The 27975-nt window shown below is 34.5% G+C and overlaps 2 protein-coding genes across 4 annotated transcripts in view; both read left to right on the forward strand.

Annotated features, from left to right (window-relative positions):
- Positions 1-27975, forward strand: part of LOC138713166 (medium-chain specific acyl-CoA dehydrogenase, mitochondrial-like) — a 632224-nt gene that overhangs the window by 504702 nt on the left and 99547 nt on the right. The window lies entirely within an intron of this gene.
- The window catches only part of LOC138713161 (medium-chain specific acyl-CoA dehydrogenase, mitochondrial-like), a 33144-nt gene continuing 6414 nt past the window's right edge, over positions 1246-27975 (forward strand). Inside the window, exons 1-9 of one of the 2 annotated variants that reach the window (XM_069845001.1) lie at positions 1246-1551; positions 3849-3957; positions 7490-7657; positions 11057-11157; positions 12487-12567; positions 12648-12778; positions 14074-14182; positions 19029-19169; positions 23941-24042. In XM_069845001.1, the coding sequence (XP_069701102.1) occupies positions 1534-1551; positions 3849-3957; positions 7490-7657; positions 11057-11157; positions 12487-12567; positions 12648-12778; positions 14074-14182; positions 19029-19169; positions 23941-24042 (960 nt within the window). In that variant the 5' untranslated portion in view covers positions 1246-1533. The remainder of the gene's footprint in view (positions 1552-3848; positions 3958-7489; positions 7658-11056; positions 11158-12486; positions 12568-12647; positions 12779-14073; positions 14183-19028; positions 19170-23940; positions 24043-27975) is intronic. The other variant, XM_069845002.1, reaches the window with a different exon arrangement.

A 27975-nucleotide genomic window follows, 5' to 3' on the forward strand; every position in this document is an offset into this window, starting at 1 on the left:
AAATGTAAATAATTAACTGTTGAAATAGAGAATAAATATAAGAATGTCCAATCGGAGAATAAAATAAATGTAAGAATGTAAAAGACAGTAACTGATATGTGAATTAAAATTATTTTTCATTAATAATAATGGAAAATAAGCATTATTCCTGGAGATAAGGAAGTTATATAATTCATGCAATTTAATAAATACATTAAATTAATACAATGATAATATAATAAAAGAATGGATTTCATAATATGATAAAAATAATTGCACAATCATTGTCGTAGCAGACTGCCTAAATGACGAAGAGTACATGTATCAATATTAAACAAAATTTTAATTTCTTGATACAATGGTTGTAACAGTAACAGTAACCATGAAGCAAGCAGGCCCGGGTTCAAATCCTGGTTGGGGTTTTTTTGGGGTTTTCCCTCAACCAACTGAAGGAGAATTGCTAGGTAACTTTCGGCGTTGGATCTCAGATTTATTTCGCCATCATTAATTCACATATCATCATCCATACCAAAGCCCAGGTTAAGTTCACAGTGCAGCGTGCTGTACTTGTACAAGAGCATGGCTGTTTGGCTACTCAGTCATTTACAGAATAGGAATGGTAAGCACAATAAGCCTCAGGCTGCAGTGTAAGCCTTCGAGTCCCTCCTCTGTACAAGAGAAAAAACAGTAACAGTGGTTAAATTTGCTAATACATGATAGTATTAGAAAAATCATGATAAATATACATTTTGATCTTCAGTTCATACTGTATATAAATGGTTGTTCAATATTTCTATAGAATCTTTCAAAACAAGAAGGGCTACATCTTTGTTTCGGAATGGCGAAATTGTTACTAAAATTTAAAAACTGCCTTGCAATTGCTCTACAGCTTCCAATCGTCAACCCAGTGATGGAGAAACAGGTCAATGTAATTTTTTTTTAAGTAGGCCTATGGTATTGTTGGTTCATATATGTTTCTTTTTTTAAAAGTCAACAGCTTTCGGCAATATAGGTACCGGTACTAAAAAAAACTAGTGTAAGTTTAGTGGGAGGGGGGGGCGGGCCTTGGCCCCCAAATTCCCCCTTAAATCCGCCTATTGTCACAAATGGAGGGACGAGGAGAAAGAAAGAAAAATAAAGGTGACGAGATGCGAACTTCTTTGTTTTAATTTTACTGCGCTGTGAAAAGCAATTTTTTTTATGTTCTTCCTGCGTATCGTACTTCATAAGTTATTCTTGTAAGATCTTGTAAATATTGACTTCAGATTCAGGATTCACAATATTGTTAATTCTGTTTAGCAACTTTGCCGTTTCTTAAGCTACCTACAGCATATCATTCTTTTGCGATGAGAGTGCAATTTCTATACCGGTATTTAATGTAAATATCTACTGTATGTGTGTATAAGTAGGCCAACATTATTTACGTCACATAACCTCTACGTCTGCTTCTCGGTTTTGTAGAGATTCAAGACTTTGCACTTATTATTAAACTTTATCTATGGTTGTTAACACAGCAGTTTTCTTCATCATTAGTTCCCGGTGCTTCAGCAAGACATGACAATGCTAACTCAGGTATGGGCGTATTTTTAAAATAATATAATTTGATTAATGCCATATTTACAATATAGGCCTAAATATAATGGAAATAATACTTATAGCTCGGGGTTATAGGTTTCAAATGAAGGGAAAAATCATCAAAAGACCGTCTTCAGGCTCAGAATTTAGGCATAACGTTTCGTTTTTGCGGTATACCGGTACCGTATTAAATTTTTAAGTGTAATGTTCCGAGTTTAATGTACCGACAGAATACAATAGAAATATACGACACAAGGCCATTTTGCGGTTTAGTTTTCGACGAGGGAGTTATTTATAGGAAATGGAACCATTCAGACTAATTAGGAGCCCAAAACTTATGTTTTAAGTAAAAATATCAAATGTAGGCTATTTGGAGGTGGTGTACCTTGCTCGAAAGTATAGCATAGGCCTAGGTCTATAACCTATTGTGGGTTCGACATTTCGAAACTTTCCTACATTGTTATGTCTCAAGATCATCTTTGTGTCAGTGCTCAGGGCTGGACAAAATACTGACATCCAAGTATTTCAAATACAAATACAAAATACTTCAAAGAATAGTATTTGAAATACAAATACAAAATACTTTTAAAAAATTAACCAAAATACATTTGTATTTCAAATACTCAAAACACATTTGTATTTCAGATACGCGATACAATATATAAAGAAATAAGAATATTACCGAAAATCTAAAATATTATATTAACATTAAAATTATTTTTATCTCGAAGTTTTATATAAACACTGTAACTGAACATCCTTCCTTTTCCCAGTCAACAATGAAATTGTGCTACATATGAATAATTACTGCTCCCTTTCAATAAAGCCAGTTTCTCAAAAAGTTCATCAGGTAAGGATCCCCTTGCTGGTGAATGAATAAATCCTGCAAAACAAAACAGTCTTTCTACAGAGGAACACAAACTTGTATTATACTTTATAAAAGCTTGTTTCACTGTTGGGTAATTCTCTAGAGAGCACAGGGTTGTCCCTTTGCCATTGAAGAATTGTATGAGCTCATATTCCGCAGTAGAAAGTTCTTTTCTTTTTGCTTTTCGAAGTCTGTTGTACTTGAGTTGAAAAAAATAAAAATTGTTTTCATTGTCTTCATTGTCTGAACTGACCAAAGGTGTAGCAGAGAACTGCTCAGCTGATTTCACACACACATATTCTGTATCCTCCTCTTATCATTTGGTGAGGCAGTGTCGGGTAGCTATCTCATCTTAAATGATGGGTGGAGACAAGCTGCCAAAATAGCTCAATTTGCTTCTAAGGTCAGATCAAACATCGCTTTAAATCTTGATGAAAGCGAACTCATTAGGATTGGAGTTACTTGGTATAGATGGCGTAAATTACTAGATAACATAATATGTAATCTGTTTTTGAGGGAAATTAATGTGAATAGAAGTTGGATGTAATAGCACGTCTTCTCATTTTGCATTAAATCAAGGGCTACGGCAATGGGTTTCAGAACTACACACCATTCTTCAAGATACTGAAACTCAACATCTTCGAAGGTTGGCAATCCCAGTTTTTCACATATACTGTTTATATCACGTTTGAATTGCAATATTTGAGAGATTGAGCCATAAAGAGAATTCCATCGAGTTGGGCAAGGAAACTTTAATGAATATTTCAAGACATCTGACATAATTTCTGAGGATTTGGGTCTCCTAGACGCATTCCATAATGCTGAACATTAGCAATTGTTGGGTGATGGATCCTTGATGCTGTTGGAGATTTCTTTATGGCATTAAGGAAATCAGTTGTGGCAAGAAAACTAAGTGTATGACTAGCACATCTGAAATGGGTAGACAAATAAGGCAGAAGTTCATTCTTCAAAAAATACAATCCAAAACTTGAAGGACAAGAAGAAGAAGAAAGTATTTTGAGTATTTGAAATACAAAATACAAATGTATTTCAAATACTGCCCAGCCCTGTCAATGCTGTACACATAAATTAAATAAAAGTAATATTTGACATTAATGTTCGCATGTAGGCTCATGAGTAGCCCAAATTGGCTTTCCATAGGCTAATCACACTTTCAACTGCGCACACACATACCATGTAATAATTGAGTACCGGTACTGTACCTTACTATAATAGCATATTAAGTGAAATTAAAACGAGAGAGAAATTAACATAATATCAGTAAGTTACTGTTAATGTTCACAAATTGATCATTGTAAAATAATTAGTTTCGTTTGATTAGCTTGTAAAATACACGAAAAATATAGAATATGTTTTTTTTTGTCGTAGACAACAATTGGGGATTTATTCTTAAGACATAAAATAGATTAATGTGTTTCAGATTGTTAAGAGGGGCCTGCGCCCTAGTTTGCGTACGTTATCAAGTGTACCTCATGTTCAAGCAGCAGACAGAAAACTAAGTGGAATGTGTTTTGGTAAGTGTGCTACATCAGAAAAACACAATAATTAGATATTCTGAAACATCTTACTCTTTCTGCTTGGTAGGGACATAATATGATGCAGTTATAGCCTGCATATTAAATCGTTAATTTAAAATTAATAATTGAAAGTATGATGTTGTCTATTAATTATTAATAAATAGGCTACATCTAGTTTTTCACCACTACTACTGTCATTGTCACCACCACTGTTGATTTTTATGAATCGATTTCAAAATTTAAACAAATAAAATCACATTATGTACATAACTATAAACGGAATTAATGAAGTTACTTGTCAATATTTATGAGGGCAGATTAACCTTTAGTTACTGTAGTTAGCCTATATACTACCTATAATCACTAAGCAATTATTTTAATGTTTTGGAAACCTAATAGTTATTTTCTTATACATTTTGATTACACGACCTTTTTTTTTTTGTTTTCTTTTAATTATGAAAATTTGTGGAGTACCGGTATCTTGTTCAACCGGGCAGCATTTACATGATAATTAAAAAAATAGACCTACTGGTACCTACTTAATATATTTTAATAAGACTTTGCATGCAGGGGTTTTCCCTCAACCCAATATGAGCAAATGCTGGGTAACTTTCGGTGTTGGACCCCAGATTCATTTCACCGGCATTATCACCTTCATCACATTCAGACGCTAAATAACCAAAGCTGTTGATAAAGCGTCGTAAAATAACCTACTTTGCATGCATGTATAGTTCTCTCAACAACAACTAAATTTCTTGACTTACAAATTGATAATGTGTTAAATTGGAAAAATCATATTAAAGAAATTACTGCCAAACTAAATTCAGCATGTTTTGCTATTAGATCTATGCAAAACATAGTAATGTCAATACCTTAAAAACAATATACTTTGCATACTTCCACTCGGTAATAAGTTTTGGAATAATAATCTGGGGAAATTCCACAGATAGACATATAATTGACACATATAAATTAACTATTAAAATATAAGTGATATTGTAAAATTTACAATGAGTCCTTGACAATTTGGAGTACAATTTGGTCAGTTTCAAAAGTTGTAATTTTTAATGATGTAAGTGCACTTCACTGATAGTGTAACGTCACTACTAATGCTTTAAATATTTATAAAATTATTGCAATCTCCGGTATTCAGTCAATTGGTAATTTAGCTAGCAAAAATCTGATTTTATTGACTTTTCTATACTGGTAGCCAATGATTTAGGAGTACATACATTAAACATAAAAATGTAATTTTATTAATTGAATAAAATTTAAACCTCAGAAGTTTTAATTATGTATGATATGATGAGTAAGATTCCAACTGTAACGCGGGCAATATCAGTGAAAGAGAAACTTTTTAAAATGGTACCGGTAATAACATCGTGATTTGAAAAATGTTCTTAAACAAAATTAGTTTCTGTTGACTCCATAGAGGATATATGATGGCCATATAATCTATTTCAGGATTAAGTCCATATTTTGTACATTTTCTGTGACTGAGTTGATACATTTCCTCTAGTTTTCATTGCTTTTATTTTTCTTTTTGGTATTTGTTTGAGTCTACTTTCATTTCGTTTATTACTCCCTCTTGGTAAGTAATTTAATCAGAATTCTGTGTAAATTTATTTTTACTTTATTACCTACACTAGGATTTTTCTACAATAGAGTAGTTATCCTTCACCCAAATAAATTTTGCTCCTCCACAAATTTGTTTTCAGTAAGATCTCTAAGATTTATTAAACATATTACCTGTAAGAAATATATTACACAATTGATATGATATTATATAATATATATATATTTTTCCTCAATATATTCGGTCCTGCTAACCCTTCACATTTCTGTATTCAGATCAGCATTCCCTTATTTACACTATTTACAGCTTAAAACATAGACTTATCATGACCTTATACCTGCTTTTAACTATGTCTTTCATATCCTTTCACTTTCACGTATCCCTCCTCCTAATTTATCACACTTGACAGTATTTCACTTCTCTTATTCTGAGCTACACTAATAGCTATTTATAGCCTACTAATTTTCTCATTCAACTTCACTCTTACCTTTCTCATAACTAAATTATAATTAAGCTTATTTGTTTATTTGTCTACATTTATTTGTGCTAAGTTTATTTGTTTGTGCATGTGTGAGTGTATGTGTGCGTGTTTATATTTTTTTAATTTTTATAAATGACCTTGGCCCCATAATAAAAGGAATAGGTTATCCTATACTATTTGCAGATGACACAAGTATCATAATTACAGACAGTAACTTTGTCACATTCAAATATAAAACAGAAACAATTCTCCTTAAAATTTATGACTGGTTTACAACCAATAAACTAGCATTAAACATTAATAAAACTAACATAATTCAATTTAAAGCCACTTCAAATTTAATCTCTGAAACATTGGACACAACTGTCAACAATATACCTCTACTAGAAACATCAACAACCAAATTTCTTGGTTTGCATATTAATAATACAATAAATTGGAAAAATCATATCAAAGAAATAACCCCCAAACTTAGCTCAGCATGCTTCGCAATTAGGTCGTTACAACAATTTCTAAACAGCAGTATCTTAAAGACAATATATTTTGCCTATTTTCATTCCATTATGTCCTACGGAATAATATTTTGGGGAAATTCTGTAGATAGTAAAAATATATTCTTATTACAAAAAAGAGCCATTAGAATAATAGTTGGAGCAAAGGCTAGAGAATCATGTAGATTCTAACCTTAACAAATCAATACATATACTCTACAATAAATTTCCTCGTATGTAATAAAGAAAATTTTCCAACTAACTCAGCCTTACATAGTATAAATACCCACAGAAGGAATGATTTTCATACGCCATCATCAAATTCATGCTATCAAAGGGAAGTACGTTACATGGCGATAAAAATGTTCAATAGTCTTCCTGAAGACATTAAGAATCATAGCCAAAACCCTGCATTATTTAAGACAAAACTAAAAAATTACTTAATATCTCACACTTTCTATTCTGTAGATGAATTCTTGACATTTCACAGTACTGTGTAAATATTATAATAATATTAAATGGTAAACATATTACATTGTATAAAATATTATTGTTATTAAGTTATTAATTCTGTACATATTTCATATTTGCATTTTATATGTATTGCATTTTATTGTTAAACGTAAGAATTGGACATGTTCTTTATTCTATGCTGTAAAGCAAATGTAAGAATATTATGGAACAAATAAATCTACCTACCTACCTATCTACCTAAATCTAAATCTAAATCTATCCCAGAAAATGTCATATCCAGACCTTGTACACTGGTTTCTGACAAAGAAATTTTATTATTATTATTATTATTATTATTATTATTATTATTATTATTATTATTATTATTATTATTATTATTATTAAATAATTCCTCCATACATAACATAAATACTTTTAAACTTCTTAACTAACTAATTAAGAACTAACCCCTGTTGACTATTTCAGAAAAAAAAAACATAACCTATAAATTGCACAATTAATTTACAGAACTGAGTCCTGAACAGAAGGAGATTCAACAACTAGCAAGGAAGTTCACAAGAGAAGAAATTATTCCTGTAGCAGCTGAATATGATCGTACAATGAAGTTTCCATGGGAAATTCTCAAGAAGGCTTGGTCACTGGGCCTCATAAATGTTCACATTCCCAAACATTGTGGTGAGTGATATGTTGCTTTAGATCAGTAGTCGTCAGCACTCGCTAAAATGGGTAACGGATAAGGAGTGCATCGTAATATGCCCTGTTGTGCAGCAGGAAGAGGGAGAGAGCATACCCACCAGCAGCACAGATGCTTACCTGCAGGTGAGAGACGCTAGCCCGAGGGTGCACTGTGCTGATGACCGCTGCTTTAGATGTAACTCATTTCACGGATTTGAAATAATTTCAGAAGAGAAATGATTTTATCCTCTATATGGCTATTCCTAAATTTAAAATAAAAGTGATTGTCACGAAGATCATACTTTTTTTCTCCTTGTAACTGAGTAGGGCACCAAGGGCTAACACAGCCTCGAATGGGCTCATTGTGCCTCACCATTCACTTACGTAGGAATGTTTTTATTCATTGTTCGATACACTCTTTTAACAACTTATAATCACCGAATAACTTTATGATATCTTTATTGTGTTAACTTTTGCATTTTATCTGGCTGACTAGTTTCGAAGTGGTATCCTTCATTGTCCAAAGCCTAGTGAAGATCCCGCGCTCCTTCTGGTTTCCTCAGCGAATAGGGATTATAAAGAATGGACACTTCACGTCGGTACGTTTGATGTAGCCGGACTGATTTCAATGACCTTCAAGCCCGCTAGAGCGTGAGATTCTGCTTTCTCCCCAGAGTTGGCGCTGACATCACACCAGCTAGCAGTCGACACAGCGGAAATATAACACATATAATTAATACATATAGGTACATTATGTACTCAAAATAAATTGGATCCATAAAATAATAAGTCCGTCATTAACTGTAATGTCTAGACTCTAGAGTTCCTTTATAATGAGAGTTGAGACGTTGACCCCAACAACAATTAAAATATGTAATGATTTGATAGCACTGAAAATGGAAAAACAAAACTCTTATGGGAAGTAAAACCATATGCCTATATTATATTATATACAAATATTAAACGAATTTGATACTTAATTTTATAATGTATTATATTATTTTATAATATAATTTATTATATCTGAAATATAAAAAAATATTATTACAACTAGTTCATCACTGAGAAATAAGGAAAAGCTGTTAACTTGACTTTATTTGAAGCAAAGCGTTACTGGATTATGCAAATAAGGTAGGCGATATTTGGATCCTGTGTCTCAACTCTATTCTCTATTATTATCTTAGCCTATGCTCGATTACACTAACCTCTAGTGCTTGAAAGTGGAACTAAACGCTGGCGCACAGAGAAACAAAACAGGAAAATTCGCTCAGTGTTCATTCTTTATAATCCCCATTCGCTGGTTTCCTGTTTTAGTGAGGTGTGTTCATAATTGTGTCGAAAAGGGTGTGTGTTTTGAAATTCAATTGAGTGTTCAGGATGTGGTGTGGGTGTGTTTTTGTATGTTTATAAATTTCATACTGACACTCTAAAACAATATGAAATTTACACTTTTGTTGAAAGTGATATGGGTGATTTGAAAGGGAATGGGGAAGATGTTGTAGTGGGGGGATGAATTTGGTAAAAAATATTGTAGTTGGAGTGTATGGGTATGAACAAATTTCCATTCAACATCAAAAAATCAGCTATAATAATTATAATTTCTATTCTAATGTTTTGTTGCAGATCAAGTATTGTTTACTATTTTCATAACTACACATTTTTAATAAGTAACTTGTTTATAGCAACATTTAGAGCAACAATGTTGTTATTGTTAACTAATGCTGAGTTCACAGCAATAAAGCCATTAACTTTCTTGCTCTTCAATATTTCTCATACACAGTAGGTTTAGAGGGAAGGGCTGAACATCTCTGAAGATGATTCTGATCCATTTCTCGCTGAAGACTGCACAATGGACAAAGTAGTAAATTCTTTAAAAATTCATGTTCTACATTTTTATGTACATTAAACAGAGACGATAGTTGAGAGGAATTCGCAGGTAGCCATTAATGTCATCAGTGACCAATACAGTTATCATTTACTGTGACAAAAGCAATTTACAGGCCAAGTTGTGTACTGGACTGTAAGCCAGATATTTAACTGAAATTGTAACTTCAGACATTCAGTTTGTAAACAGGCGTTATTGGTGTTACATACAGTACAATTGAGCAAGATGCTAAGAAAAGGGAAGTTTTAAGGGTGGAGGATAAAGTACCGATATGTTAATGTTATGAAACAAATCGAGAATGGTGAAAGGAAAGCTGATTGTGCCATAAATTTGGTTTGGTTAAGGAAGAATTGGAAATGATTCACAGATGCAATATTTTACAAAATGGAAGCAGAAAAAAATTACAGATTTCTTCAACCCACATTCTTAATTGTGAGTGTCAGTACTGTGTGTATTTTAATTACTGTAGGTACGTTATAGTATTTTACTCCAAATTTCACTATTTTCTACAATCGAGTATAATTACTTTTATTTTTTATTGTAATAATGTATTTGAAAATTTGTAGTTCTATATAAAATTACAAATTAAAATATTATAATAGTATAGGCTATAAAATACGTAATATTGTGAATATATTTCCTTTTCATTTTTATTTATTTATTTATTCATTCACTCATTTATTTATTTATGTATTTATTTATTTGTTTATCTAATAATATATAAAATACGTAATATTGTGAATATATTTCCTTTTCATTTTTATTTATTTATTTATTCATTCACTCATTTATTTATTTATGTATTTATTTATTTATTTGTTTATCTAATAATATATAAAATACGTAATATTGTGAATATATTTCCTTTTCATTTTTATTTATTTATTTATTCATTCACTCATTTATTTATTTATTTGTTTATCTAATAATATATAAAATACGTAATATTGTGAATATATTTCCTTTTCATTTTTATTTATTTATTTATTCATTCACTCACTCACTCACTTATTTATTTATTTATTTATTTATTTATTTATTTATTTATTTATTTATTTATCCTAATAGTATATAAAATACGTAATATTGTGAATATATTTCCTTTTCATTTTTATTTATTTATTTATTTATTTATTCATTCATTCACTCATTTATTTATTTATTTATTTATTTGTTTATCCTAATAGTATATAAAATACGTAATATTGTGAATATATTTCCTTTCCATTTTTATTTATTTATTTATTTATTTATTTATTTATTTATTCACTCATTTATTTATTTATTTATTTATTTATTTATTTATTTATCCTAATAGTATATAAAATATTGTGAATATATTTCCTTTTCATTTTTATTTATTTATTATTCATTTATTCATTCATTCATTTATTTATTATTTATTTGTTTGTTTATATTTCAACATAATTTCTTTAATACCTTCGTTGATGCTATAGCAAAGTTCAACCGCATGTTGTATAAAAATCCTGACTGTAATGATTCGTAACTTGCAGGAGGGATGGGGCTGGGTTCCATGGAAGGCTGCTTGATTGCTGAAGAACTCTCTTATGGCTGTACTGGCATGACATCTGCAATTAATGGAACTGGTCTGGGTGTAAGTGATTTCGCCATGTTCGTGTAACCTATTTTGCTACTGTACAATGTAGGGTCAAAAAGATCTTGGTAGTCATCCATGTAAATCCAGTGGCGTAATTAAATGCACAAGGCCTTCTACAGAAACTCGGAAAGCATTCTGTGGTCTACCTGCATTGTGGGCCAAAAGTTTATACTTACGTAAACTTACCGTGTAGGGCTGTGATTATAGTGGATGTATGTTACAACGAACAGCAGTTTTAACACATATCTCAGAACAATTCAATACCGGTATCTGAATTTTTATGCAATAGGGGAAAAAGTTGTACTCTGCAGAAACCAACTGTCAAGCACCGTCATTGTCCACCACAAATTTCACTTGAATCCACAGGGATTCGAACTCGAGTTACAAGTGTGGAAAGCAGATGATGTAGCCATTTGACATCTACAATAATAGTACATTATGCAACGAGCCTATAATGGTAGTAATTAAGACGCGAGTATGTTTGTTTATGAAACTCGCTTGCACTCGTTTCATAATTTTCATACGAGCATTTTAATTATCATTATAGGTAAGTTTCATACGACTTTTTATGCTCGACCATATTTCTAACTTGAAATTATTCATAAGTATTCATGTTATGGTTATGTAAGTGAGGAGCGGAACTGATCTGAATTGTGAGATGTGCGCAGACGCGAAAGTATTGATTTTTTCCGAGGAACGAATGTCATTGACCTTGATATAATCTAGAGAATAACGTGAAGATTAGTCTTGATATAACCTGGAAATTGATTTAGAATTGAAAAACGAGATGACAAATTGAATTTATTTGAATATTATTTACAATTAACGCTAATTATTATAGTAACAGAACATAACCTTCTGCAACAGTATTGGATTTCCAGCCTCCGTGACTTTTCATTAATTGTCTTTCGATTGCTTATCCGAGAATAATCGATACTTGCGGTTTTATAATGGTACAATGGTGATTTCTCATTGGCTGAACAACTGAATTATAATGAATAGGTGTACTTTAATGAGGTGCATTAAAGGGCTACTACCAGGTGTATAATTACTACATTTTGGCATGGTCGAGCGTAAAAGTTATTTCCTGTACCACAAAATGGAGGCCTTTGATACCGGCTTTTTGTTCAATGCAGCTGACAGTATTTGAACGAAGAAGTAAGCTTACTTTACAGTTTAATGTTATACATTTTCACGAATTTAGCCACATATAATGCATATTTTTACCGTAGGTTTTGTATAATTTTTCTGTATTGAGTTTTTGCTAGACAATGACGTTACACCACTGAAAACTAGTAATCTAGCGTGCTTTCTTCTTGCTTACAGGCGACCCCTGTTATTCTTGCAGGCACTAAGGAACAGCAGAAGAAATTCTTGGGAAGGCTAGTGGAAGAGCCCCTCGTTACTGTAAGTATAGTTCTATGTGAACTCTTAAACAATACATTACATCCGGTAAATTTTAATGTGTTGCCTGGTTTTCTATTTAGGCATACTGCGTCACAGAGCCTGGGATGGGATCTGATGTGAATGCAGTGAAAACAAGAGCAGAAAAGAAAGGAGATGAATATATAATCAATGGGGAGAAGATGTGGATCACTGGGGGAGGAGTGGCAAATTGGTGAGTTTTTATTACAGGCTATACTTTCGCTCTTCCTTCTTTTAATCTAGCTATATCCCAGTCCAGTGGCGGCTCGTGATAAAATATTATGTGTGTTCACAATTTTGTGTTCCAAAATCGAAGAGAATTTGAAATCGTACACTTTTAGCCTAATATGAAATGTCATGATTCCAATGTTTCACTGTCGAAAAAACCGTATATAAATTCAAAACAACATATAATAATAATAATAATAATAATAATAATAATAATAATAATAATAATAATAATAATAGTAAAACCTAGTCTTTTTATTTCCAATTTTTCCTGGTAAGCCAGTTTACCCAGTTCTTTACTCTTCAAAATTACTTGAATAGAGTTCGTTGTTTAACTTACGTTTGTTAAAAATTAATATATAACACAATTTACAAAAGCGTGTGTTCAGTAATATATTTTGATTCACAACACACTGATAGACTATAGCCTATACCAGTACTGTAATCCCATTCGCATAGATTGATTACTATAAATACATGCCAGTAAATATTATTCTTAAATAATAGACACCACCATACAGATATTTAAATTCATACCACCATCACATTTAGCCAGCACGTCTTTGAAAGCCAAACCATGGATGAATATATATTTATCCATGGCCAAACTATGCTATATGCCGACACTGAATTATACTAATAATTCACAAACTACACTCTCGTAGCAGCACTGTATACACATCCACATAAAGTAAACGTTCCGACAGTGAGATGCTGACACCTGCAGGCTAAAATACAGACTTATTAAATTTCCTCCTCGAGATATAGCACATAAACATAGGCATCGATGCACCTGACATCTGTAGGATAGATTCACTGTTCACTTAATGCTTTGTGCTCTTGACGAGTCATAAGCGGCCAGCGAAAGACAATTTTCTCCCGCGCATGCGTGAAATTTCTGTAACCTTCTTGAAAAGAAGATCCTGATATTATACATCCCCACTACGCCAATACGGTATTAAATAATAAAACTAGTGCATTAACGGAAACAAGGTGTTCATGTGCTCTTATTGATGCACCGCCACTGTCTCAGTCAATTATTTGATGTACGAATGTACCCTCATCAGACAGCAGGGTTTGATATCTGGCAGCAGTTAGCTCCGGAGCTGTGCACAGTTACATCATTTCTACCCTATACACACCCCAATACACACGAATGCACGCACAGACACATGGGACTCTTGCATATGAGCTGTATGTTGCTTTTATACAAATTTGAACTTCTGTTTTTGAATATTATATGCTGTTATTGTGTTGTAGGTATTTCTTGCTGGCTCGAACGAACCCAGATCCCAAGTGCCCAGCAAACAAAGCTTTCACAGCCTTCGTCATAGAACGTGACACCCCTGGAGTTAAACCAGGAAGGAAGGTGAGCATTTCATATCTTTGTGACATCCAGGGCCGCCGAGAAAGGGGGGCAAAGGGGGTGAGTGCATATGGGCCCGTGAGCAGTAAGGGCCAGTCAGATTAAGTGAGTCTGATTACTTTTTATTATCATGAATAATTATTCGTAGATACATACCGGTACTATAAAATTCTGTAAGAACATTTGGTACATAAATTTGACATATTAACTCAACAATAGTAGAAGTAATACAAATTACCACTTCATATGTAAAAATTTGACTTTTATATAATAGAATATCGGTTTCACGCATTAACGTTGACCGACACGACAATTGAGGGCCCAGACATTTGCCTGAACTATGTTGTTCCCGTCGCTTGTACTGAACACGTTCAATTATTTATTGGCTTGTCCTTTTTAATTACCAAACACCCGCTGGCCCACTGCAATATGCTAGTGTACTCTCTCAAACCGAAGTCACAGGATCATGTTTCCTTTTGAATACATTGTATGTTTCGTGTCGAAACTTTCGTCTTTTCGTTGTCGTTTGTCTAGTAAATTCTGTTCATTAGTGTTACTGGTTATAGTTTAACTGTACAGACATAAGTTGGGAGCTGAGATACACAAGGAGAGACAGAAAAAATTGGAAGATATTATTATGGGTGCTAGACTGCGTGAAAAATATTATGAAGATATTAATAAAGAGATCAGTGATGAGCCGAAATATTTAAAATCAATTCATGCCTCTAATTTAGGGCCAACTCCACTGATACCTATGAATCTCCTAAATAGTCTGAGGGAATTAAAACTGGATACTTTATTTCCAAATATTTGTATAACCATTAGAATATTCTATACAATTCCTGTGACAGTTGCTGATGCTGAAAGATTCTTCAACAAAATGAAGGAAATAAAAAATGTATTCAGATAAACAATGTGTCAAGAATGACTGAGTAACCTTGGCTCCTTAGTCTGGAGAGCGATCTTGCTAGGTCTTTAAATTTTGATGACATAATTGATGATTTTGCATCAGTGAAGTCAAGGAGAGTTGTTTGTTGATGTTGGACTGCAAGTTAGAAAATACAGGTGTTTAAGAATAATGTTTTATGATATAATATATTGTGCTAATGTGAAGTTTTGCTAAAAGTTTTCAATGTAATAAAAGTGTATATTTTCAAGTTCATATCTGTGTATGGGGTTATCTCTGATTTATTTTGCAAATAATTATTATAGTTAGAATAACTGGTAACTTGTAATTGTTACCTTTTGCAATGGGTGTCCGAGTACAGTATTGCATAGGGGCCCATAAATTCTGTCGGCGGCCCTGGTGACATCTCACAGATGTATGTAGGGTTGCCAACGCTCCCGTATTTCCAGTATTTGCCCCTAATTTTCAACAGTCTCCAGACTCCCTTATTTTCCGTCTCTTCAAGCATTTTTCTCTCTTATTTTTAGCATAATGTAAAAATAATTATTCTAAACATCTAAACATTTGATTTTGCCGTGAATGATGATTGTTTATGTGATGAGTTTCAAGAGATACATTTTAATATGTAGTCTTTATAGAAAGTAGTGCTTACCAAGAATGGGTTTTGGTGTTCACCCGTTAAAATCAAACAGTGTTAATGTTATAAATTTGGAAAAACTGGCTAGTTTTGTTTTAAGCACACCAAATAATAATGCCCATACAAAGAGAGTGCAATTGGACAGATGTTCGAAATAGGAGCTCGACACATTTAATCAAATCAGAGCTGAAAACTGCAGTCGACTTCAGCTATTACACAAGACAAAATCTGTCTCAAAATAGTCTTAATTTAAGCTTACCTGCTGAAGTGCAGGATAAAATTGTTTTTTAGTAAATGAACAGAATAGCTCAAAATTTTCTCGGGCTTCCAGCCAGGTCATAAGTTGGTGATCCACCGACGTTTCGAGGATGTTCATATTCCTCATCTTCAGGGTTAAATGATACCTAGGGGTACCCAGCTCCTTGGTTTATAGTGCCAGAGGGAGGAGTCAGCCGAGGAGCTGTGCGCTGATTGGCTCCTATTAGTGTGGACCATGGCGCAAACGTGGCCGACGTGTCGTCTTGCTTTGTACTGTTAGGCTGATTGACCGCGGGTCTCACGAAGGGCTCGGTGGTCGAGTTCTTATGTGTCCTCCACTGATGATGGCCCGTCATCTGGGCGTTGAGAAATTTAATAGCCGGTGCCCACGCCGCACTTAGTTGGAGACCCAAGTCCCGATTCAGGTTACTGCGTTCTGCCGCTATGGCCAGGGTTTCCTTTACTCTTCTATCCCAGTAGCCTGAACACTTTACCAGGACCTCGGTGTTATTAAAATTAGCCCTGTGGCTTTTTTCAATACAGTGTTCAGCCAATCCGGATTTTTCAGGCTGCCCGAGAAAATTTTGAGTTATCACGTCGCCAGGAAAGCTTCAGTAGTTATTTGAACAGAATAATTTGTCAATTTTATATGTGAAGTTTTGTCGATTCCTTAATTTCCCGTATTTTCTTAAAAAAAAGTTGGCAACCCTGGATGTACGAGTATAAAGAGTTCAAGGAGTAGTGAACTGCATTCCATAACCTTTTCTACTCAAATCCCATTCTCACCTTTTCATGGTTCAATCTGTTTTTAACAAACGAGGCTCTGGAGACCAAGTCACAACGGTGACTGTTTCATAAAAAATGGAGGAAATGCCATTCCAGCATGCTGACCTGCCATGGCATGCATAAACGTCCCCTAAGTGGTGAAGAGGGGATATGGTCGGTGGAGTTGTCTGACAATCCTGGCTATACATTTTCCAGTAGCGGCTGGTGGTCAAGATAATGAGTGTGCTACAATCTCTGTATCGGCCTACTGTATACACTTATATGTATTTATCTTAATTTGAGACTCGCCTAGTGACGAAATATGAAATCCATACGACGTTCCTTCCTACTGCAGAACTTGTCTTTACCCTGGTGTTAAACCCCTCCTTCTTGGACATCATACTCTTTTCTATTGACAGTATTGCAAGAGCAGTGAGGCGATCCTGGGACATAGTGTTCCTTAAAAACGTTTTTATGCGTTTCAAGCAAGAAAAACATCTTTCTGGCTCAGCAGTGGTCATTGGTTTTGTAACCAAAATATTTAACAACTTCGTTACCTCACAGAATGAATCCTGTGAATTGTTGGAGACTATGTATTGTAACAATTGAACAGCTCCATCTATATTCCGGAAGTCTGGTCTTCCGTATAGAACTCCAAGTTGTGTCTTTAACATTCTTTTGTTCAGTACAGTATAGCTGTTGACAGCAACTTCAAGTTCGCGTTCAGGAAAATTATGCGAAAAATTGTCAAAAAATTTGCTGTTTAACAATTTTGTTGGGTCTAGGTAGCTTAAAGACTGGAAACGATAAGTAGTTTCCTGAATTATACGGTCATATACTTCCTTGACTTCAATTTTCTGGGATTCCATTTTCCATCGCTTGCTGACTGATTCAAGAGGAACCTCAAAAAGCTGGTAGATGGCAGCAGCAGTCGGACACTTGAATTACCAAATACATTGTACATAGTTTCGAGTTCTTCTACAAACAAGCATTCTTTCGTTATGCTTTACTTTTGTAATCTCCAAGCTGTGTTGTGCTGAAGCTGACTACAGCACTTCCCCGCATAAAAATAGCCAATCAGGGCAGTGATTTGAGCTTCGCACATGCGCATTAATTGTCTACATTCTCATGTAGAGTTTTGAGTAGCACAACGTACCCCCTGAGGCACCAAAGAGCGAAGACTAAACACTTTATAACGCGTCACGAACATAACCACGGGAAGTTGTCAAAAGACAGATCAAATACTATGGTGGTATTGTAAACACTTTATTTGAGCAAAAATTATCATTGTACTGTAGCACATAAGGATGGGCCGCCCCTGCTGTTTTTGCTGTAAGAAAAATCCTAATGTAAACACAAGCACCTGGCTGTCATACCCGTGATTGGCTCACAGTCGAAACACTCACACGACGCAGGAAAATATAGTCCGTATTTGGAAGCTATCATCTTGTATTATTTGAAAATAAAAAATTGAATTATAATTGTTAAATACAATGAAACATATAACTTCACTCATATGTAAAATGATATGTAAAAGAAAATGTACTTTTATATTTTGTTATGTACTATGAATGCGGATGAATACAAACAGTAATACTGAAGTAGTCTGTTTTTGTAACAAGCTGGCGTCATTTGAGCTCGTAATTCTTCACGTAAGCACGTGGTACTGAAGTATGACTTCTGCATCATCGGTGTGTGTGGTTATTAAACATAAGAGTGGAAATCCTCTCAAAAGCAGAGAAAAACAAATAGTCTTAAATATATATAATAAGTTATGTGAGTTTTAATTATAGTAATTATAAAGTAAATGTTTCCTAAGCAAACGAGTGCATAGTAGTGAGGTTAGGCCTGCTTGACGAGTAACGGGAAATGTTTAACATGAAACAGAATGTACAACAGTAGGCGGGAACATGTACTGAGAATCTATGGCGCCAAACAGCGGCCAATGAAGCCTCACTTCAGTCACGTTCTATTGTTTATATTAAGATTTTTCTTACAGCGAAAAGATTATAGGTAATGGCAGGTGTGATCCTCCAAAGAGATTGGGGATTGCTTGTAGATCATATAACCGCCTTAATCTAAAAATATGGTATTTACATTAAAACGGTTATACCCTTCACTATTCTCCTATATTGCAGAAGAAGAGAGTTGATGGCTTTATTGCCAAGATCTCAGCATAAGTTAACAACAACTTACATTGAATAAAACAAAAATTTAATGATTAAACAGGTTGTACATTGCAAAACTCATTTGTAAGCAAGACTTGGACTTCTTGATTTCAGGAAATCAACATGGGACAGCGGTGCTCTGATACAAGAGGCATCAAGTTCGAAGATGTCCGTGTTCCTAAAGAAAACGTCCTCTTGGGAGAAGGAGCAGGCTTCAAAATTGCAATGGGAGCATTCGACAAGACCAGACCAGGTGTAAGTATAGCAATTCTTAGCCTGTTGGTGACAATAAATATATCATATTTCAGAAAGGGATGTGATATTGAAGTACGGAATTCATCTCCAGTATTTTGCTCTTCTCTTCTGACTTCACAAACAGCAGTGAACACAGTCTGAAATTCTGTTGCAAGAAGTCTTCATTCATTCGCCAGTGCTGGGTAGTTGATTTCCAGTAACTCCAAATGAGATTGAATGCTGTTTTTCTGAAGACTGCTAGTCTGGCAGAGTTGAATTCCATTTCTGTAACAGGGTGATAGATAAAAATAATGATTAAAGAGTTGAGTTTTGATGTTGGTAAATTCTACATAAAACCCCTAGTACTAGGGACAAAGATCCATCATAGAAGATCGTGTCTCTACTTCCCTTCTGAAAATGGGATTTTTATCATCTTGGCTAAATGCTGGCCTGCATTCTTTCGGAATTATGCAATACTAAGGCGGACTTGATAGGAAATTCCTTCCTCATTCAACTACAGTAAAAACCCCGATAAGATGCTGTTCAAGGGACTGCGTGTAAACCGCGTATTAACCGGGACCGCGTATTAGGCAGGTATACTAATTTTGACTTATATACAGTATCTATTAGCATTTTTCTTTATTGAAATACATGGTTCATGAAAGGTAATACAGTATTACTCCATTATGTAATTGCTGTACTGTATGTTAATAGTACATTATGCAACGAGCCTATAGTGATAGTAATTAAGAAGCGAGTATGGGTGTTTATGAAACGAGTGCAAGCGAGTTTCATAATTTTCATACGAGCTTCTTAATTACCATTATAGGCGAGTTTCATATGACTTTTTATGCTCGACCATATTTCTAACTTGAAATTATTCAGATGTAACTTATACATTTTATTTGTATCTGACAAGATCGGAAGTGACCTTGTTCTAGATCGTGAATTGTGAGATGTGCGCAGACGCGAAAGTATTGATTTTTTCCGAGGAACAATAATGTCATTGACCTTGTGTAATCTCGTTAAACTTGGTATAACCTTGATTATTGAATTCGACATTGAAAAACGAGATGACAAATTGAATTTATTTGAATATTATTTACAATTAACGGGTAATTATTATAGTAACAGAACATAACCTTCTGCGACAGTATTGGATTTCCAGCCTCCGTGACTTTTCGCTAATTCTCTTTCGATTGCATATCAGAGAATAATCGATACTTGCGGTTTAATAACGGCACAAAGCTGACTTGTTATTGGCTGAACACCTGTAAGCTGAGTTGTCATTGGCTGAAAACACCTGTACCTTAATGAGTAGGTGTACTTTAATGACATGCATTAAAGGACTGCTACCAGGTGTATAATTACTACATTTCGGCATGGTCGAGCATAAAGACATTTACGATACTGTACTTAATTCTTTCGAAAAGAGTCATTTATAGTTGTTTGCCGTGTGCGTGTTCTCCAAGTCCTCATGTTTACCACACTTCACTTTCTTGCGCTTACACCCTCCCAACCTCGCAGCTGCACAGTGATTGAGTCGCGATTTTTTATTATCGTTATTAATGTCGATGATGGGATTCCTAATGAATCAGACAGTTGTTTCTGATTAAGATATAGTTTCATCATACTTTCGTAAGATTTACTTTTCGTTTAACACTCATTGTAATCACATTCACAGACACTTCAATACACTAAAAGATAAGAAACTGACCAACAAAAATTTCCAGAATTTTATTACAGTCGAGTGAGAAATGTTGCTTGAGAAAGAGAAGGTTAACAAGAGGGTGGATTATTGTAACTGTAAGCTGCGCAGGTAAAGGGTCGAATAAGAGACCGTAACAAGAGGGTGGGGTATTGTATAGTATGAAGGTTTAAATGCTCAGGTAAAGGGTCGAATCATCATCATCATATCCTTCACGTATTAGACCCTACAGGATCTGTTACGGTCTCATGCCAGCGCTTTCGTGGTCTTCCCAACTCCCTCTTTCCTCTTGGTACATAAGTAAGAATCTGTTTAGGCCATCTAGTGCGATCCATCCTTTCGACATGTTTTTTCCACTGAAGTCGATATTGTTGAACAAAATTAACTATAGGATCCATTTTTAGTTCCTGCAATATGTCCACATTTTTACGGTGTTCCAGCAAAGAGCATCCCGCTGTCCGTCGCATGAACCTCATTTCACCTGTCATCAGCTTTTGCTCATCAGCTTTCCTGATTGTCCATGCCTCGCTACCGTAGGTGAGGACCGGTCGAGCTAGTGTTTTATATACCTTTAGCCTTGTATGTTTCTGAACATGGAATGATTTGAAGACGGTGTTAATTACGCCAGTGATTTTTATAAATTTAGATATTTTGTTTGACATATCTTCATCAGTGATGTAAGAGAGGTTATAACCTAAATAGTTGAATGAATTAACACGTTCAATTAAAGTATTTTTTATCATGATCTTACTGGGAATTGGGTTCTCTCCCGAAAATGCCATGACTTTTGTTTTCTCTTTTGAGATTTCCATATTGAAATCTGAGGCGATTATTTGCAAATTATAAATGGCTCTTTGTAAAGCATCCTCTGTTTGAGCGATAATAACCTGATCGTCGGCAAACATTAGTGTATCGAGAACTGTGTTTCTATTAATTTGAATTCCAGCATGATGACTTTGCCTCCAAATGTATAAAATATGGTTCATATATATAATAAACAACAGAGGGGAAAGACCGCACCCTTGTCTAACACCTTGGTTGATGGAAGTCCAGCTAGTAGTTCCGCGTTCAGTTCTTATGGCAATTTCATTTTGTTGATATAAATTATAAATGGAGAGAATGGTTTGGTTTGGCACATTATCATAGTGTAAAATCTCTAAAAGTTTATTTCTATCAACTCTATCAAAAGCTTTTATGAAATCAATAAAAGCTAAGTGGGTTGGAATATTAAATTCTCTGTGCTTTTCAATTAAAATCTTCATGGTGAAATAGCTGTCACAACATGATCTTCCTTTTTGGAATCCATTCTGTTCTTCAGTGATTTTGTCTTCGTAAAGATGTGATAGTTTATTTTTGATTATGGCTGTATAGATCTTATATCCAGAATTGAGAAGACTTATACCCTTGTAATTTTCACATAATGTTTTCTTTCCTTTCTTATAAATGGGTACTACAATGGCTTTTTGCCAACTTTCTGGGGGTTTAGATCCTGCCCATATATTGTTTAAGAAATATAAAAATCTATAGGTAAATTCTTCTCCAGCGTATTTAAAAAGCTCGAAATTTAAATTATCCTCGCCTGGGCTTTCCAGTTTTTTAAACATTTATATACTTCAATGAGTTCGTCATAAGTAATAATATCTGTTGTGTTGTTGTTGGAAGTCTTTAATGTAAGAGAGGGTTGAATACCAATACTTTTCAGGTTAATGGCACCAGTGAGTTCAATGGCCAAAATGTTTCATTGCAGTTACAGTACATTGCTGAAAATTACATCGAAAATATTCCACAAAAACAGTGTATGAGGGGGATCCAGGAAATAACGACCGTTCTCGCATACCCGCCACGCAGCTGACTCCCCTTCCTTGTTTGAAGGTCAACTGGCTTCCTTAACATGTGTTCTCATAATGTTGTGAGTACTGGTTGCAACAAGTCGCCATTGTGCATTTTGTGTTACTTCAAAATGAACGACGTGATTGATAATCCCGCCGACTGTGAGGTGAGGAGTGTGATTCGATTTTTGAATGCCCGACATTTGAAACCTGCAGAAATTTACCGACAATTGAAAGAAGTGTATGGTGATACTGTAATGAATGAAAGAAATGTGAGAAAATGGTGCGAAGTGTTCAACAATGGGCGAACAAATGTCCACGATGAAACTCGACCCGGACACCCATCACTCATCACAGAAGACCTGAAGACTAAAGTGAACGACAGAATCTTGCAAGACAGGCGCACATCACTCGACGAACTGCATATTGCCTTTCCTGACATTTCTCGTTCTTTGCTTGGTGAAATTGTGTTGCAACATCTTGGCTACCACAAAATCTGTGCCCGCCCGCACACTGCTGCTTCAACTCGAGAATTGCTGGATCAATTCGGATGGGAAATCTTTGATCATCCGCCCTATAGTCCAGACCTTGCTCCTAGCGATTTTCATCTTTTCACTAAGCTGAAAGACTTTCTGGGTGGTACGCGTTTTGGAAGTGATGAAGAGTTGAAGAAGACAGTGAACACCTGGCTTAATGAACTGGCGGCAGAGGAGTATAACACGGGAATTCTAAAGCTAGTGAACAGATACGACAAATGTTTAAATGTAGGTGGTGATTATGTAGAGAAGTAAAGGAAGCTTCAGTTATGTAACAGACTTTGTTTTTTTTTTCAAATAAATATATATATTTTTAATTATTACAACAAAACGGTCGTTATTTCCTGGATCCCCCTCGTATTTTGCGGGACTTGAGCGCAACAAACGGGGTATTTTATAAAGGCGTTATATATTAAATATGCAGGGACCGGACAAAAAAAGCGTATTACATGGGATAGCGTAATAAGTGGGCGCGTCTTATCGAGGTTTTACTGTATATGAACTATACAGCACTTCGTAAAAAATCTTCTCCTTATTTATCTTTATGCTCAATATTATATTTATTGTTTCACAAATAAAATCATATCTCTAGAAAATTATAGAAATTCCTTCAAATGTGATAACAAAAACAAACAAAAAGGAAACACAAAATAGATGCATCAACAAATTATCACACATGTAGTAAATGTGTTCAATTGAGATGTTAATTTTTGCGACAGGTTGCATCAGGAGCTACAGGTTTGGCTCAACGAGCTCTGGATGAAGCAACGAAGTATGCATTGGAGAGGAAGACTTTTGGAGTCCCGATAGCACACCACCAGGCAAGTATTAAGTTATAAGAGTTATAAGAATTATGTTCTGCTGTAACCACTGAGACCTTCAAGACATGAAACAATTCTATTCGTAATAGGAAGTGAAAGAATTGTTGGAATACAGAGTTTCTTTAATCTGGCGCATACTTACCTACCAATCTTATCTGCTTTTAGCAGAAACCACCCCTTAGGAGTTTAAATTCCCTATAGCTACGCTGTTTAAATGTCCAGCCAGTGTGGTGGATGTCGTGATAGTGAGACAAAACCTAAGGTTGGGGCATCAGATGTCTTTGGGTTAGAGACAAACCCCGAACTTCAGACAAAATGACATCCCATGCATAGTAAAGTCGCGATATGGTCATATCAATTAAAGTGTCTATAAAAAAAAAAAGGAGAAACAGAAATCAGTCTTGCAATGGCTGTGAAGGATGATGTGGTTGTAGTGTTATGGCATTGGATGGAAATTGCTTCTTGTGCAGAAGACCAAGACAAACGTTTGTGAATGTATCTAATAAGTGGAAAACGAAATACAGAAAGTACTTTGAAGAACCTTATTAATGAACTATGGAATGATGATGATAAATTCCGTAATTTTACAAGAATGCTTGTAAATACATTTCATTATGTGTTAAATGTGACTGTGACAAAATAAAAAAAAGTAACTCTTGGTTTGTAAATCGAAGATCCACCAGGACAATTCATTTTTCAGTGTTTATTTACGGTATATTATTGTACTCCAATTTTACAGAGAATCCTATTTTGCCTGAGATAGGTATGTTAGGGTTATAAATATGTTATTATAATATTTATATGATATTGATGAATTAAATCTCCTATTGAATTAATCTTATGTTTCAATTATGAAATTAATAAAATTTTTATAATCTATAAATTCAGCAAATCTGTTGTTGTTGTTGTTTTCTAATGCCTGGCGTTTGACAATAAAGACATTTGACCCCATGCACTCCAATATTTTTCAAAGATATTGTCATGGTCAGCCACTGAAGCACAGATTTTGAGGTTTTCCGAATCCATTTCTTTGTTTGAGTTTCACAATGGGCAATTAGGGGACTGATATATTCCAATTCTATGCAGGTGTTTGGCCAAACAATCATGGCCTGTTGCCAATCTAAATGCAGCTACAGACGATTTTCGTAGTAAATCGGGAATTAACTGTGGATTATGACGCAGAGAGTTCCATTTTTTCCCTTGTGATTGTGTTATCAAATTTTGTTTGTTGAAGTCTAAGTATGTAGATTTAATAAATCTTTTCACAGAGTAATACGTAGATTTAGTAACAGGTCTGTAAGTAGCAGTGCTGCCCTTCTTTGCTAAAGCATCCGCATTCTCGTTTCCCAGGATCCCACAATGGGATGATATCCATTGGAATACAATTCTTTTATTGAGTGATATTAATTGAGAGAGCATTTTAGTTATTTCTGCTGTTTGAGATGAAGGTGTGTATTTAGAGACTATTGATAGAATAGCTGCTTTGGTGTCTGACAATATAACTGCATTCCTAAATTTATTGATGTGGCATAGAAGATTCCTGAGACTTTCACTTATTGCGATGATTTCTCCATCAAAACTTGTTGTTCCATATCCAAGAGATCTATAAAATGAGAAGAGACAGCACGTAACACCAAAAATTCAGCAAATCTATACAATGTTTTATAATTTATACACATGAATGAATGAATGAAATGAAATGAGATGAGATGAAATTAAATACTAAAATACAATCTTATATTTCAATTAACAAGTTCCGTGAAATGTATATTATAACCTAAGCAAACAACTAATCCTAATATTCACTAGCATGTAATTTAAATTTCTGTGGGTTCAAATTTCTGAAGACGTTACACAGTTTTCCGTAAAACGATGTTGTTACAAGCAGTTTCTAAATTTTATACAACACATTTATCGTGAATTTATTGTACATTATTATCCTATTCAGCGTTTATTTCTATGTCCACAAAAACTTGCTCACAACTCACTCAAGATCAGGTGTAATAATTTCAGACCACTGCAAACAGTATCGACAATGACATCTTCATATTGAAATCGCATGCGCACAACCAAATGTTTTGTCTTCAAACAATGTGCTATGTGCAGTCCCAGCTCTATTCAAATTTGCTTCATTGTGCTACACAGCGTTTTTGCTATTTGCTCAATCTTAATCATGTTTAAACTTGCTTAATCATGCTGTACAGCATTTTTGCTTTTTGTTCAATCATCTCTAAACTTGTTCAGTCATTCTGTATGGCGTTTTTTTTTTCTTTTTGTTCAGTGATATTTAAACTTGTTTAATCATTCTGTGTAGCGTTTTTTGCTTTTTGTTCAATCATCTTTAAACTTGTTTAATCATTCAGTATAGCGGTTTTTACTTTTTGTTCAATCATCTTTAAACTTGTTTAATCATTCAGTATGGCGGTTTTTGCTTTTTGTTCAATCATCTTTAAACTTGTTTAATCATTCAGTATAGCGGTTTTTACTTTTTGTTCAATCATCTTTAAACTTGTTTAATCATTCAGTATAGCGGTTTTTGCTTTTTGTTCATTCATGCTTAAACTTTCTTAATCATGAATAATTTCGAGGGAAAAATTGTTTTGGGACTGGGTATCGAACCCGGGACCTTTGGTTAAACGTACCAACTGAGCTACCCAGGAACTATACCAGACACCCATCCAATTTTTCCCTCTATATCCACAGACCTCAAAGTGGGCTGACAACCGTCAAGCAACCAACATTGAGTGCACACTACCTGAAAGCTTGATTTGCATTTCTTAATCTTGTTGTACAGCGTTTTTGTAATCATCCTAGATGAGTGTGCTGTATTCCCATATTAATAATTAAAAAGACATGCTTAAGCATATTTAAGTAAAAGCGTTTCTGCTTAAAACAGTTTTGCTAGATAAATGTGCACCCAGCCAGACTGACCAGCTTGCAACAATGCGTCATCACAGCTGAGCAGAAGATTGAATGAATATGCGATACTTTAAGTTGATTCTTCAGCTTGAGCTTAAATTCTATGACAGAAAATCTGCCAGTCAAAATTTTCATCACCTTTCATAACATACATTATGGCCCAAAAATAATGGTAGGGTTTCAAATGATTATATTTTTTGAATGAATAGAGGTAGAAATGTAATACTGGTGCCAGATGAAAATAAACTCTCGAAGTTTTTCGTCTGTAAGTTTGAGGCAATATCTGAGGATCAGGCTGGTTTTACTGCAGGTAGATCTTGTATGGATCATATCTTTGATATAAGACATATTACTGAAAAATCATATGCTAAAGCCCAAGAAATTCATTTAGTTTTTTATCGATCTTGAGAAAGCGTACAACTCTGTACCAATTAACAATCTGTGGAGAGCAATGGAAAATATTGGCATCAGGACGCCTCTAATAACAGTAATTAAAAAATTATACAAGAAGAGCCGAGCTGTAGTGAAGGTAGGGAAAAGGCTATCAACTCCATTTCCAACAACAAAGGGTCTGAGGCAAGGATGTGGCATGTCCCCATCCCTCTTCAAAATATATATTCAGCAAGTTTTAGAGAGCTGGAATCGATCGTGTAAAGGTATGGGAGTTCCAGTTGGACATGAAACAATACAGTCTCTCCTATTTGCAGACGACCAGGTATTAATAGCTCAGTGTCGTGAAGACGTTAAGTTCATGTTGAGGAGGTTGATGGAAGCCTTTGATGTAGGAGGTCTTTGCATTAATATGAATAAAACTGAATACCTCGTTGTGGGCAATAGTGGAAGAGAGATTATCCTACTGCAAGGAACAATTAAATCTGTGAGACATTTTAAGTATTTGGGATCTATTATCCACGAGTCTGGGAGCTGTGAAGCAGATGTAGATCACAGAGTGCAACAGGCAAGAAGGGCAATAAAGATGCTGAATGGGGTACTGTGGAGTAGATCTATTTCCAA

This window comes from Periplaneta americana, chromosome 14, assembly GCF_040183065.1.
Source record: "Periplaneta americana isolate PAMFEO1 chromosome 14, P.americana_PAMFEO1_priV1, whole genome shotgun sequence".
In the NCBI taxonomy this organism is placed as follows: Eukaryota; Metazoa; Arthropoda; class Insecta; order Blattodea; family Blattidae; genus Periplaneta; species Periplaneta americana.